Here is a 16,490-nt window from a genome sequence, read left to right as displayed (position 1 = left end):
TGGTTCCTAAATGAAATTTTCCTTCAGGATGTTTTCTCTGTTCAGTTCAGATAACTCTCATTAGTCTCTTCCAGTTTTACCTCTTGTTTGCTATAATAGAGATGAATGCTGCTAGTAAAAAAAATTCAAGGGGTAGAAACGTCCCCTAACCTGTGGGATTTAGGGCAGGACAGTAGAGTCCCCAGTAGGCCTATACACCAACAGATCATCTTTTTTCTTGTTTTTTCGTTCTTGTTGGATATTGCAGTTTTGTGACCCTTTCTGACAGAAGGGAATTCTCCCCATTAGAAATCTCTCTTCTCCCAGATGTGAGAGTATCTGCAAAGGTTCCATCAAGTACGTGGTAAGAGCATCAGTTTATACCTGATACAGAACATTCTGAAGGACTGATCACACTTCACATTTCCCCATAAACCCACTGAAGGATTTAGTCATTATCATTATTATATTATGGTAGAAATCAAAATGTGCTAGAAGATTTCCAAACACAGATATATTAATCCTTGCTCTGAAGAAATTACAAATTTGGTATGAGAAACTAGCTGAAAGTGGGAATCATTTTTTCTGACTTGCCTAGACAGCAAAAGAAGTTTTCTTCTCTCTCGTCTCTCTCTCCAGACCATGATTTTGATATATTCGGGGCATAATAGTGTTTGCTAATCTGAGTGGTCAGTGACTCAAGATGTCATATTGTTGAGAGTACTGGTGAGCCACAATGAAGCCACCCAACTTATGTTAGCGGCTGGTCTTCTTACACTGTGTCAGCACATCAGCCAAAAAAATACTGCCAATGTCCCTTTTGAGATTTCTAACTCTTCTTGGCACAATGACAAAAAAATAAGACACACAAATATTTCCAAAAAGAAAAGAACGTTGTTGTCTTCTCTCTAAGTGAAGCAAGTTTATTTATACATAAAAAAATGATTCAGAGCTGTTTCTGCCATGTTCCTGTGAAGGCAGGGAGAAAAATTCAAGTTCAGTTTTTTTAACCCCATGAAGCACAGAGGCAAAATCTCTTTAGTTTTAACATTAGTTTTAACCAGTATGAACGACAAAAAAGATAGACCCTACCCTCACCGGTCTCTACTAGTGGGCAGCTGTATCACAGACCTATTCATTTATGATGATAAAGTTTAAAAGGAATTATGAAGGCATGCTGAAATGTGGTAGGAAAGTCTTACTGGGAATCCTAACATTCTCTGGTTCATTAATAGAGATATACTTGAGATCACATATATTTGTAAACACAGTTTAACATTTTAATTTACAGATTTATACTCCAACATGATCGAATATAGCAAGATACTCAAATGTGCCCCAAACAAAACAAAAACCACTCTTCTTCCCAGTTTAATAATTTTTAACCCAACCAACATTTATTGCCAATTCTGGTGAGATCCACTCATTCAAGGACTGAATATAATTCATGCAAATACACTAGCACGTATGCTAAATCACATATCATTTACGTATATCTTTACAAGTTAAGAGCAAATAGTGTAATAATGTGAAACCGAAAGCTTAACTACTCAAAGCAGTGACACAGCTTTAAGTTTGTGGTTTTGGATAATTGTATTTTAATGCGCCAATATTTTGTAACATCCACATAAATGTATTAACGGCTTCTCATGCATTTTCTCAGTATAAGCCTTCTTAACAACGGCAAATATACTCATATCTCAATATAAGTGTAGAAGGTGCTCTGTTTAGTCAGGAACAGATTTCCACAGGTGAAACTAAAAATAAACCTTTTCAAGAACAAAATTATTTTAATTTGACATCTAGGGTCCCCAATATAGCTACAAAAGCATTTCCTCTATATCTGGGAATGAAATATTTGTAAAAGAAGAGTTCTGAGGGTGCATTTTTCAAAATAAATTATGTAAAAATATATATATTTAGCAGTAACAAAGTAACATCACAATGAAAAACTTATAAAGAAAGAAGTCAAGTTTGCAGAACTGCAGTTATAACAGTTATGCAGTTGATGATAGAACAGCAAAAAAAGTGTAGTCTCATGCAAGTTTTAGTTTGTAAATTTTGTTTATAACAATAGATTTAAACAAAAAGCAATTAAACTACATTATATTATTTTTGGAAGGAAGCCGTAATTATGGTTCCTTTTTGCCTTCCTGCTACTGTGACTATATGGTAACTTACATTATGCAATTATATCCAACATTTTATTAACTGCTTTTACCTAGACCAATCAAGAATTCTTTTAAGAACGTATTTAAGGGAATGGTTCATCTCCCAGAAAGTGTCAACGGAAAGACCCAGTGAATTCAGTGGGAAAGCTGAATCATCCCCATCCACCCTGTTTGAAAACTACAACCACCCAAGCAGAGTCTATCCTTCAATGATAACTACACTGTGTTTCACAAAAAAACAAAATATGCACAAGTTAGGATAAGATATACCTCTATTGTGGGATGAGTATTATGCTTGTAAGCAGTATACAGAGGAAACTGAATCTGAAAGATTTTTGCCACACACAGCAACAGTTTTTCCTTCTCATCAGTGCTCCATAAGCTAAAAGCATCAGTGCTCTTTGCAGATTCTTCCTCTGTCAGGATACAAGTTCTTGTGGAGTCTAACTTTTTCTCTATGCATTTTTGTCGTTCTCCATTTTCTTCTTCATGAGACTCTCTTTCTACATTCAGTGGCTCATTGGCTTGATTATTCTGATCTTGCCATGTTGAATCTATGTTAATAGTGCAATGTTTACAGAGCTGGTCCCGTAGAGCTTGAACTTGGGCAATCACTAAGTTAATAAGCGCACATACTACTTGGTTAAAGATCTCCAAATGCTTATACTCCTTGAAGCAGCACAGACATTGTCTGCAAACAAAAACAAAATAAAAAAGTGGCTCAGAATTAAAATATCTAAAAATGAGAAGTCTGGTCTCCATCAACTTAAAGAAGAAACTAATAAATAGTAAGAAAAAAAGACTGATCTTAATTTTTAAAAAGTGACTAATTATAAGGAAGTTTCACATTTAAATATATTTTAAGTAACAAAGCATATGACAGACCAACAAAGACAGGAAATTCAAAGTGACACTGAAACTCCAATGTCAAACACCAATACTGAAGACCTCATTAATCCCTGTGGGCATCCCATTTATTTCCAGACGCTCACAGAGAACTACAAGGTCCCAACTACTGTTCGGGAGTTTTAAATTATTTATGTATTTTATAATGGTAGCTATGGACTGCATGTGTTCATCTTGTTGAGTCACAACACCAAGATATTGTGAAAAAATCCTCATAAGACACTTTTCAGAGTGGGTTCTAGCCCACGAAAGCTTATGCCCAAATAAATTTGTTAGTCTCTAAGGTGCCACAAGGACGACTCATTGTTTTTTCATAAGACACTGAAATTCAAAGTAATAATTCTTGATTTTCCCCCCATTCTCTTTAGAAAAAAAATGTATGTGGCAGGATAGTTCACATTAAGCAACAGCATACGTAAGGTTTTATAATATTTTTCATTACTATAATTTAGCCTGTTTACTGCTATGTTCTTCAACAGCTTCTGGAATGCCAGCCAGTGCTTCAAAGGTGTGTTCTACACACACCTAGCAGGAGACACGGGGCACAAAAGTGGCTACATGTAAATGAAGGCCAGAATTTCCTTTATTCTCCCATCATTTTAGTCACACTACAATATTGTACTCACTCTACTTATTCCATTCACTCTATTTCCCGCATAATTTTTACAACAAATGGGGTCCAATATGATGAGTTTAAAGACACTGATGAAAATACCTTTGCGTCCAGGAGTTGATATAAGCAAATATCTTGAGTGCATGTTCCTTTCGGAGCTGTAATCCATCACCACCTTCGATGTCAGATACTGAAGAAAAACAGTAAGTCGTTAATGGCATATGTAATATTTAATGTGACTTTTAACTGCTACATTAAACATAAAATATCAAACATAAATTTTGTTCCTAAAGGACCGAATTAGAAAAATCAGACTTAGAATAGGAACTGCATTGCTAGCCAAAATACAGTAACATAATATTGCAGAGGTTTTTCCAGCACAAAACTCTTGGATCACCACACTTACCTTCATAGATCCAATAATCTCCCCAACAACAAGAAATCTGTTATCTACAGCCAGGCACTCAGATTCTCCTCAAATATGCTCTGAGGAGAAAGTCCAGAGTATATATCTTACACATTCAAAAACAGCCTATACCAAATTAGGACACTCCATCGGAGAAGTAGATCACATTATGGAGTGGGCCACCCAAATATCCCAAGAGAACCTGCCTCAATACAGAAATAAAACCCTCTCCCGCCAAACACCCCTAGTTGTCACCTACCACCCCACACTGGAATCTATACGGGACATCATCAAACAACTACAACTCACATTCAGTGGGGCCCCATCCTGAAATAACTCTTTCCTGAACTCCCTTTTCTGGCCTTCAAACACCCCCCAACATCTCCAAGCTCATCATCAGAAGCAGGCTCCCCTCAGACCAGGACACACCAACTCAAAGCAGCACCCGACCGTGCCAGAACAACAGATGCAAAACCTGCAGACATATCTCCACAGTCACAATGATCCATACCCCATCCCAACACACCTTTCAAAATCCATGGGTCCTACACTTGCCTATCACATGTGGTGTGCCTCACCCAGTGCACTACCTGCCCCCATAACAACTATGTGGGTGAAACCAGACGATCACTAAACTTTCCAATGAACTCACACAGGAAAATAATAAAAGATAAAAACACACTGACTTTGTCTACACTACCAATTGAATGACAAAACTTTTGTCGTTCACAGGTGCTTAAAGAACCGTGTCCCACCCACCCAAAAGTTTTGCCGCGGCAAGTGGCAGTGTAAACGGCTCGTTGTTGGCAGGAGCGCTCTCCTGTTGAGAACAAGAACCCCGCTCATACACAGTGGAAGTATTTTGTCAGCAAAAGTGGTGACAAACAGCGTTTACATTGACTGACTATTAGCAACATGGTCGTGTCGACATGGCCGTGTCACTAAAAGCTGTGTAATGTAGAGAAAGCCACTATCACCCCTAGGGTGCACACTTCTTGCAAAGCAATCATTCCATATCTGACCTGCCAGTCCTCATCCTCAAAGGAAACCTGCACAACACTTTCAAAAGACGAGCCTGGGAGTATAAATTTAGAACTTTGCTAGACACTAAAAATCATGGTCTTAATAAAGACACTGGATTTACGGTTTATTACAACAATCTGTAACCCACTAACCCCCCGTTTTGTCCTATGACTACAGGGGTGTTAATAAGCCACTTCACCTTGAACAGTCCCTTAGAATATGTGTTAACGACTTATGCTAAACTATCTGTTCAATCTTGTATTTAGCTGTGACAATCTAGGCCTTGACTACACTGGCAAGTTTCTGCACAGTAAAGCAGCTTTCTGAGCTGTAACTTCTGAAGTGTAGACACTGCCAAGCCACTTAGTGCGCAAAAATTGCACAGCTGCAACGCTGTTAAAAAAAAAAAAAAACACGTCGATGAGAGGCGTACAGCTTTCTGCGCTGGGGCTACAGCACAGTGGCATAGCCAGGTGGAGGGAACAGGGGAAGCAATTTAAAAAAAAAAAAAAAGGCCCCACCCACTGCAGCGCTTTTACTCACCCGGCGGCGCTCCGGGTCTTCGGCGGCGGGCCCTTCACTCGCTCTAGGTGTCTTCGGCGGCACTGAAGGGTCCGACGCCGAAATGTCGCCGAAGACTCGGAGCGAGTGAAGGTCCCGCCGCCGAAGACCCGGAGCGCCGCCAGGTAAGTAAAATAAAAGCGTCGCAGCGCATGGCGCTTTTTTTTTCTTTTTTTTTTTTTACAAAGGCGCCAGGAAATTGACATGGCGCCACTTGTGCTCAGCTACACTACTGCTACAGCACCGTGGTGCTAGTTTAGACACCCTTGTCCATTACAGCACTGCAATTGGCCTTCGGGAGGTGTCCCACAATGCCTGCTCTCACCTCTCTGGTCATCGGTTTGAACTCTACTGCCCTGCCCTCAGGTGACGAACCGTAAGCCCCATCCCTTAAATTCCTTAGGAATTTTGAAAGTCCCCTTCCTGTTTGCTTGGTGATACGTGCAGTGGTCTCAGCGCATCTTTCCAGGTGACCATGCCTGCTCCACACACCAGGCGATCCCCCGTTTGGAGCAATGCCAAGCTGCTGGACTTCATCAGCATTTGGGGAGAGGAGGCTGTTCAGTCCCAGCTGCGCTCCAGCCGTAGGAATTATACCACCTACAGACAGATTTCACAATGCATGATAGAAAGGGGCCATGACTGGGACACACTGCAGTGCAGGGTCAAAGTGAAGGAGTTGCGGAACACCTACCACAAGGTGTGGGAGGCAAATCGCCACTCCGGTGCTGCGCCCATGAGCTGCTGGTTCTACAAAGAGCTGGAGGCAATACTTGGTGACGACCCCACCTCCACTGCAAAGGCCACAGTGGATACTTCGGTGGCTCGCATGCCAGTCGAGAGTGGACAGGGCCAGGAGGAAATCTTTGACAACAATGTGGAGGGGGACCCAGAGGAAGACTCAGAGGTCAGAGATGCATGCAGCCAGGAGCTCTTCTCTATCCCAGAGGAGGCTAGCCAGTCACAGTTGTCGGAACTTGGTGAAGTGCAAAAGAAGAGGTCATCCCTGGTAAGTGGCTTTGATTCTGGGAATTGCTGAAGCGAGTTGTTGGGGGCAGGAGGGTTGCAGAATGCAGGCTTGTGTCTGTATGATGTGCGCACCACCACATGCCTAGTTTGAGCAGTGGAACAGGGTGTTGATTGACTCCCTCATTTCATGGGAATCTGCCTCAGAGATCTCCATGAAACTCCCATGGAGATACTGGGGAATCCGCTGCTGCAGGTTCTTTGGCAGAGCTGCTTTGTTTCTTGCCCCATTAAGGGTAACTTTCCACGCCACTCTGCCGTCACGGGCGGGAGGGGAGGAGAGAAGGGACCATTGCTGCACACAGGCAAGCTACATAAGGGCCAGAGCAGAAGCTGCAGTCTTGGAGAAGACCCTCTCTTGATTCCCTACTAACCCTCAGGAGCGAGATATCTTCCATAATGAACACAGTGTGTGGAAAATGTGGGGACAGTACTGATTATAAGACACACACACACACACACACACACACAGCTGGCTCTCCCCAAGAGCCACATCCCCAGTGTACAGTACAGTCCTGGAACACTGATTTCCACTGCCCCTGCGGTTACTCACCATTTTGGGGGTCTTGTGGCTCATGTGTGCTTGCTTGGGGTCAGCCAGTTAGTGATACGTATGTGAATAGTTGCTGTGTTTTAAATCACTGAATCAGTAGTCTGTGGCTATGGCTACACTGGCGCTTTATAACGTTGCAACTTTCTCACTCAGGGGTGTGAAAAAATACCCCCCTGTGCGCAGCAAGTTACAGCGCTGTAAAGCGCCAGTGTAAACAGTGCTCCAGCGCTGGGAGCCGCACTCCCAGTGCTGTAAACTAATCCCCTCATGGAGGTGGAGTACCTGCAGCGCTGGGAGACCTCTCTCCCAGTGCTGGCGCGCAACCACACTCGCACTTCAAAGCGCTGCTGTGGGAGCACTCCCGCGGCAGCACTTTGAAGTTTCAAGTGTAGTCACGGCCTGTGTGTTGCAAACAATACTACTTCTGTAAAATGTTGCATTTTGGCTTCACAGATATGACCTTGGGAGCCCAGCCTCCCTCTTTGTTATCGCCGACTGAACAGCTGCGCAGAATTAGAAAGCGGCCACAAAGAACTAAAGAGGACTTTCTGCGTGATGTCATAATGCACTCAGCGGCTGAAAAACAAGAATTGAAGGAGTGGCGGGACAGCGAGAAGTGGGCCCGAAAGGAGAACGTGACGCGCCAGAATGAAGCCATGGAGCGGCTCTTAAACGTTATGGAACACCAAGTGGACATGCTCCAGGTGCTACTAGCACTGCAAACCGAGCAGCTCCACGCCTGCCCTCCCCTGCAGCCGCTGTCGCAAAACACTTTCCCATGCACCCCCCAGACACCGCCAACACATTCTTATCAACCTCCTGGCTCCAATCTGTACCTGCTGCATTCCACTCTTCCCCCATCACAGTCCAGCATTGCAAACTCCCAGTACGCACTGCACTCAACACCCATCCCTCTGCAGTTTAGCCCTGCTGAAGTACAGTACCTCCTGCACTGTACTCCAAAGGAGACGGCTGGAATGGATACCTGGACATAAACAAATCTTTAATCGTCCTAGTACCCCACCTCCTCCTAGGACCTTCCCTTCCCCCATCCCTCTCAGTGCTGATGTGTTTGTCTCCCTCCTCTGGTTGTTGTTTTTTAATAAAATAATTATGTTGGTTTGAAAGCAATCTTTATTCCATTAATTGAAAGCAAACAGAGTCCTACAAAGCAACAGGCAATTTTCTTAAACATTCATAGTGCATCGTCTGCACCAATTACAATCACTTCCTAGCATTACAAGCACTGCACTCCCGAGCATAGCAACAAATATTAGTGGCTTTCAGCTTCAAATTGCTGCCTCAAGGCATCCCTGATACTTATGGCCCCGTGCTGCGCACCACCAATAGCCCTGGTCTCTGGCTATTTAAAATTCAGCCTCCAGGCACTGAGCCTCAGCGGTCCAGCCCTGAGTGGAGCTTTCACCCTGCCCGTCACAAATATTATGGAGCGTATAGCACATGGCTATAAGCATAGGAATATTGTCATTGGCCAGGTCCAGCCTCCTATATAGGCAGCGCCAGTGGGTCTTTAAATGGCCAAAAGCACATTCAACAGTCATTCTGCACTTGCTCAGCCTGTTGTTGAACCACTCCTTGATGCTGGCAAGGTTCCCCATGTATGGTTGCATAAACCACGGCATTAAGGGGTAGGCAGGGTCTCCCAGGATCACAATGGGCATTTCGACTTCCCCTACAGTGATCTTCTGGTCCGGGAAGAAAGTCCCTGCTTGCAGCTTCCTGAACTCACCAGTGAGCCGAACGATGCGTACATAATGCACCTTTCCAAACCAGCCTGCGTTAATGTCCGTGAAATGCCCATGGTGATCCACAAGCGCCTGGAGAACCATTGAGAAATACCCCTTCCGATTAATGTACTCGGGTGGCTAAGTGGTCTAGTGACAGAATTGGAATATGTGTGCCATCGATGGCCCCTCCACAGTTAGAGAAGCCCATTTGCGCAAAGCCATCCACAATGTCACACACGTTGCCCAGAGTCACGGTCTTTTGGAGCAGGATGTGATTAATGGCCCATCAACACAAGTCCAACGGTCGACTTTCCCACCCCGAACTGATTAGAGACCCATCGGTAGCAGTCTGGAGTAGCCAGCTTACACACTGCAATCACCACGTGCTTCTCCAACGGCAGGGCAGCTCTGATTCTCATGTCCTTGTGCCACAGGGCTGGGGCGAGCTCATCACACAGTCCCATGAATGTGGCTTTTCTCATCTGAAAGTTCTGCAGCCACTGCTCATCCTCCCAGATGTGCATAACTATGTGATCCCACCACTCAGTTCTTGTTTCCCAAGCCCAAAAGCACTGTTCCACTGTGGTCAGCACCTCCGTGAATGCCACAAGCAATCTCATGTCGTAGCTACTACGCGTGGAGAGATCAATATCGAACTGCTCTTGCCTTTGTAGTTTAAGGAATAACTCCAGTACCAGTCGTCACGTGTTAGTGAGAGGGAGCAGCATATTGGTCAACAGTGCAGGATCCATTCCTGCAGACCGAAGAGGCAGAGCAGAGTGCGCAGTACACAAACCATTGAAAGATAGTGCCAAATGTGGATGGAAGCACAGGGATTGCTGGGATGCGAAGTAGTGCATCACGGAGCATTGGGACAGGACCCAGGATGCCGCGCGATGCTGTCCGCCTTCCCACAACTCTTAGCGGCAGAAGAGGAAGAGATGCTCTGTGAGATAGCTGCCCAGAGTGCACTGCTCTGAATACCGCTACAAGTGCCGCAAGCGTGAACATGCTATTGCACGGCCAGCTGACAGTGTGACCACACAAAAGTGGTTTCCCTTTAGCGCTCTCTGAGCGGAGCTGTAACTGCCGGCGCTGTAACTCTGCCAGTGTAGAGTACTTACAGCACTGCAGCAGCACAGCTGTACTGATACAGCTGTGCCCCTGCAATGTGTGTGGTGAAGATGCTCTACAGGAGAAGCTCTCCCACCAACATAGCGCTGTGCACACAAGCACTTATGCCGGCATAACTTATGTCGCTCGCGGGGGGGGGGGTTAGTCACACCCCTGAGCAACGTAAATTTTGCCTGCCAACTGTGTCGTGCAGACATAGCCTAAGTGCTTTTCCCAGACCTTTCCCAGGAAGAGTTTTGTATAGCTTGAAAGCTTGTCTCTCTCACCAAGAGAAGTTGGTCCAATAAATATTACCTCACCTTGCTTTTATTCTAGTATCCTGTGCCAAAATTTGGCTAATGCCAGGTATTTCATGCAGAGAGTGTAAAATCTCTATAAATCATGTAATTAAAATATACCTAATCACTATGGTGTCTAGGCACCCAACTGTGCAACAGTATACTGTGGTTGGAAAGTTTCTGTGCTCCTAGCTAGCAAACATCTTACACACAGAAGGATGAGGATTCTTGTGAGTGTAGCTGAAAATGCTATGCAAGATTTTCAAAAATGGTTGCTAGAGTAAGGCTTTAAAGCCACATAATGAAACACCTAAATAAGTGGCCTGATTTTCAAGAGTGTTAAGCACCAACTATCTCTCATCAACTTCAGCAGGAGTTATCAGGTGCTCAGCACTTTTAAAATGAGTGCTCTTCAACAATTTCACTGAGCAGCACACTTGAGCTTGAAGAATCTGATATACAGATATACTGTCCAAAATTTTTGAGATGACCATGCATCCTGTCCTTCTACTTAACAATGCTTGACAGGGTTTACATTTCACTTTAGATTTTATCTATTTTTGTTATTTCTGTTTGTTTCTGACCATTTCCTTCAACGTTAGACCAGCTGAGTCAGAAACTCCTACACTAATGTTTAGCAGTCATTAATCACCCATTTGCAGTATTTGTCACATGTACTAGAACTAGACAAACTATCTAGTGAATTCAACACATGGAAGAATTAAAAATAAGAAGAGCTAGTCAGTTTTCTGTCAAACCATATCAGATGCCCTGCCCACATCCCAAAAGTGTATAGACTCTGGCAAGGCAAACTGCAACAACAGTACTCAATTCTACTTACTCCACTCTATTCAACATCCAGTCACAGATGATTCTACCCACTAGTTACATCCCTTTCTCCTGCCAACAATAACTCCACCTATTCTTATTCCCCTTTAGGCTTCTAAATCGTTCTAAAATTTTCTTATTGCTTTTTAACCAGCATAAAATAGAATCTTGACATTCTGAACACTTCCTTTATAATTTTAAAAATAACATTTTCATTCACTGATTATATAGTAGAAACACTGGTCTCTAATTTCAAACAACTTTCAAATATAGACACTTCAGATTCTTAGAAGTTGAGAGGAAAAAAAACAAAGTAGGTTTAAGAATTTGAAGTGCCTTCCAAAATCTGAGAGAGACAAGGCGGGGGAAATGCTGTCAGAAGTCTTAAAAAAGCAACACTCCGATTTGGAAAATACAGAACCCGAACCACCAAAAAAGAAAATCAACCGTTGGTGGCATCTGACTCAGATGATGAAAATAAACGTGTATTGGTCCTCACTGATTTGGACCATTATCGAGCAGAACCCGTCATCAGTATGCAAGAATGTCCTCGAGAATGGTGGCCAAAGCACAAAGGGGCATACAAATGTTTAGCATATCTGGCATGTAAATACCTTGCAAAGCCAGCGAAAACAGTGCCGTGCAAACACCTGTTTTCACTTTCCGGTGATATTGTAAATAAGAATCAGGCAGTATCTCCCATAAATGTAAAACTTGTGTGTCTTAGCAATTGGCTGAACAAGAAGTAGGACTGATGGACTTGTAGGCTCTAAAGTTTTACATTGTTTTGTTTTTGAGTACAATTATGTAAAAAAAAAAAATTTCTACATTTGTAAATTTCACTTTTACGATACAGAGATTGCACTCCAGTGCTTATACGAGGTGAACAGAAAAACACTATTTAGTTTATCTTTTGTACAGCGCAAATATTTATAATCACAAATAATATAAAGTGAGCACTGTACACTTTGTATCGTATGTTGTAATTTAAATCAATATATTTGGAAAATGTAGAAAATATGTTATAAATTTAAATTGGTATTCTATTATTATTTAACAGTGTAATTAATACTGAGATTAATCATGACTAATTTTTTAATCTAGTGAATTTGTTCTGCATTAATCACTTCAGTTAACTGCGATTAATTGACAGCCTTAAGAAAACCTAATAAAACTCACTGATCTGAGGTGTCTTCCCCTCTGGGTGTGGGGGATAAGGTTTTTTTCTGGCTTCCGATCTCGTCTTGAATTCCTTCACAGTTTTGCAAGCTCCAATATAGACTACTGTCACTACACAATTCTAAAAATTAAAAATTCCAGTGCAAAAAACTTTTAACTTGGAGATAAAGTTAAGAAACGTAACACTTCAGAGAACAATCATTAAGAGAATACAGAAGTTTGCTTTAAAATAAATACACTACACACAGAAATTACAGTGCCTATAAATGCGATGCGTCAGAAGAGACACTATCAACTCTAAAAAAAAATCACATTTGTCTCACTTTTTTATACCTAGTATGAGCAACACCTAAGAGTACAATAAATGAAAAAGGGGAAAATATATATTTTTTTCATTTGATTTATACATTTGACAACACTTTATACACAACACAAAGTCAGTTTCATTGTTTTCCCACTGGTTTGTGTGGGTCTTAGACATAGCCACTTTGGAACTAAATTATTTACAAAATAAAAGTGATTGTAAACCCAAAAAAACCTGACTCAATTTCAAGTTGTTTAAAAATAAACCACAAAATTAGGGAAAAGTCCCTTAATTCTGCCCACTTATCACCCTCCTAAACATAATCGGAAACATATAACAACATGATTCTCAAAGAATACTGGTTTATTTTGTTATATTTTAGTTTACAGAGATTGCACCCTGCTACATCAGAGACCCATCCGCATTTGTGTTTTACAACACAAACTCCCATGATCCTTGGTTTCTTTAAGACCACATCAGAGCGCTGCAGAATCCAAGAACCTCGCCCACAGACATTATGTCAAGCTTGCCACATAATACCCAGGGTCTTGACTACAGTACACTTACCACATTCCATGTATGGGCAAAATGCTGCCATATTTAAGATATCTTAGGCCAGGTCTGCACTGCAAACATACTCTGGTATACCAAAGTAGCTCAGAGGCATGTGAAAAATCCACACCCCTGAGCGATGCAGTTATATCAACCTAATCTCCAGCCTACACAGCACTATGACAACAGGAGGGCTTTTCCTGTCAACATAATGACCACCTCTCACTGAGGTGGATTAACTACACCATCAGGAGAAGCTCTCCTGTTAACATAGTAGCGGCTTCACTGAAGCACTACAGTGGCAGAGCTACACTGGGGCAGCTGCACCATTGCAGCTTTTTAAGTGCAGACATGCCCTTAAACAGCTTAAACAACTGCTTAAAAAGCTTCCAAAACGCATGCAGAATTTTGGAAACTTAGCTGTATACAATCAACCTGACATGAAAAATAGGCGTTTAACTGTATATTTATATGCTTTCCATTTTTATTTTTAAAGGAAATAACATTCTCTTAAGGTTCGTTTTTCTCTGAATCTTAACGCCGGGTAATGAGAGATTTGGTTTGTTTGGTTTTTATTTGATAGTTTGTTCTTAAACTGACCTGGAAATCCTCCTTCTAAAACCAGCATGTTTCACTTACTCAGGGTGAATGCAAGATAATGGAAAAGATTCTTACCAAAACATTTTTAAAAGATTATCAAAGAACAAAATAAGATTTGGAGCCAGTAACACCAGAACATCAATTCAATCTGCACATAATTTTATCCCTTGAGGCCTACAAAAGCATTCGACAGTGTTGAATGGAAGGCATAGTTGTATACACATGCAATAGTTTGCTTTGAGAGGTATACTATTAAATTATTAACTTTTGGACTTTTATTTCAGCCTAGACAAGTTTATTTTGGACAGCATCTATAAAAAATATTGCAACTTACTGTGTAAGAAGTTCAGAGTTAAGGCGGTAGTATTAAACTTTATGTAGATTTATACACTTGTGTACACTAGGAAACCTTTCTTTTCTCTCCTCTAATTAAAACTTTTGTAATATCTGGAATCACCGTCCCAAGAGATGAAAGAGATTTAATCCAAGTTATTTCACCTGTTATGGACAAATTAAACATACGAATTGCCATCCCAGGTCAGACAATCAGTCCATCTAGTCCAGAATCCAGTTTCTAGTGATGGCCAGTAACATCTGCTTCAGAGGATAGTGCTAGAAATTCATGGGAATACCTAACTTTCAGCACCTCTTTCTCCAAAATATCCCCCAAAAAGGTAGTTAAGGATACAATGTGTGGTTTTTTAGTATACAGTAACAAAGTAGTGTTTTTGTGTATAGTTTTTTATTTTTATTTTCATTCCATAAGATCTTCTTGAAAGTGCTGTTGCCTCGGAAGGTTGAGGATGGGAACATATAATGAATGGGGAAGGGGGAGAGAGAGAGAGAAACTGGAAGGAACTGAGCGTACTGAAGGCAAACTGAGTGAGGGGAAGGAGAGAGGGAGGGTAGAGGAGCTCTGAAAGAAGGGTGAAGGTGTTAATTAAGGAACCAGCACAGAGAGGTGCCCTTACATTCCTAGTCTGGGACCGTTTGGGAGAGAAAGGAACTGCGGGAGGCCACACAAGGAGAGTTGGATGTGGAACAGGGGGACTCCTGGAGAAGGTGGTGCTGTGAAATCAGGGAGTGAAAAGGGCAGGTGCTAAAGGTTACTGGGGAAGGTGCTGCATGCTGCTGAGGGAAGGAAGGGGGAGGTGTCAGGATTGGAGGCTGCAGGAGGCCAGGTAGGGGCTTAAAGCATTGGAGTAGGGGTACTGAGACACAGAAATAGCTGTCCTAAGCTATTTATAGCTCAGCCAGCACACAGAGGGAGCAATGGGAGGGTATTTCTTATTTCATATGCATCACAAGTCAGTATCTAGACTGTTCAGCCATCTTACTGCTGCATCATCCAGGATAGCAAGGTGTTGTAGTCCACCTTCCAATCTTCTAGTTGTGCACTCCACCACCACCTTTGACTTTCTGTATTGCTGCCTCACAGTCACATTATCAAGATTGGGCTAAGCCAGTTTCTGCATTATGACAGTCACTCTGGCTATTCCAGTCAACAGCCTATTAATCTTAGCCCAGAATCTGCATCCCAGGTTTCAAACAGGTGGATATAAATTACGGCTTTTGAAATTCTTCAGCATGCCTGTCTATCTATCCCATGGTTGCTTCAGCTCCGTGAAGACATAGCTGACAGCCCTGATATTCCAAAATGCCTATAGCCTTCTCGTAACATGCCCCAGGAGTAGGAGCAGTGAAACACAAGTAAACAAAACGCTGAACACAGGCAGGGAGGGTACTTTGGAGATGGCACTTCCCCACTCCTGCCCGTGACATGCGTAGGGCTAAAGACTACCAGCAGACAAGTACAGCAGCATCTGAACTTTGCAGCCTATACAAGGATCCCTTTGATACAAAGCTGTGACAAAGAGAAAAGTGAGGACTGATGTTTCAGACCCAAAGCCTGCAAGTCAATCCAGTATTCTGTTTCCATAATGGATAGATGAAGGAGTCCTCTAAGACGTACAGTTCTCCCTCACACTATCAACACATTTCAAACAGAACTGTAACATGCAAATTAGAGAGGTAAGATGATGATTGGTTAAGCCACCTCCATCGTCACTGTGACACTACTTAAGAATAACTTGAGCTACTGAATGGGCTCCAAAGGTAAAATTAAGTTAAACAATTATTGTTAATAACTGCTTGATTTCAGTTTACTTTCTTCTAGGATGCCTATTCCCAGAATATTCAAATGTGTTTCAACTTTCTAAAAAGTTTAATAGGTTAATAATATGCCATTGTTAGCTAGAGGGGCCTGAACAAACAAAAGACTTAACAGAAATGCCTTTTACATTTATTTAAACCACCATTTTACCCTGCTTTAAGTGAAAAATTAAATGTAATCTTAACTATGGCATCACAATCAGACCTCTCCATAATAATGTGAATAGCTGATGTACACTATAGTTCTAAAAAAAAAAAAAAAACATTATGAGTTTCCATGTCAAGAAAAGGACAATTAAAAACCTACAGGGTACTAGGAGATTGCAAAAAATGAGAAATGCAAATCAACTAGAAGAGGAGACTGTATAATTCCAAGTGTAAACAAATGAAGCTCAGATTATAAATACATTTTTAGCAAGAATTTGAGGGCTAAGAGAACAGACTGTAATTAGACCTC

General features: G+C 42.0%; 1 protein-coding gene across 1 annotated transcript in view; it reads right to left on the bottom strand.

Annotated features, from left to right (window-relative positions):
- Positions 1–16,490, bottom strand: part of USP34 (ubiquitin specific peptidase 34) — a 272,737-nt gene that overhangs the window by 238,946 nt on the left and 17,301 nt on the right. Inside the window, exons 2-3 of the mRNA XM_034764180.1 lie at positions 3,772–3,859; positions 2,421–2,841 (exon numbers count right to left, since the gene is read on the bottom strand). Of these exons, the coding sequence (XP_034620071.1) occupies positions 2,421–2,841; positions 3,772–3,859 (509 nt within the window). The remainder of the gene's footprint in view (positions 1–2,420; positions 2,842–3,771; positions 3,860–16,490) is intronic.

The sequence above is a fragment of the Trachemys scripta genome, chromosome 3 (assembly GCF_013100865.1).
Source record: "Trachemys scripta elegans isolate TJP31775 chromosome 3, CAS_Tse_1.0, whole genome shotgun sequence".
Lineage (NCBI taxonomy): Eukaryota > Metazoa > Chordata > Testudines > Emydidae > Trachemys > Trachemys scripta.
The sequence above is the reverse complement of the archived record's forward strand: the minus strand, read 5'-3'. Positions and strand labels throughout refer to the sequence as shown.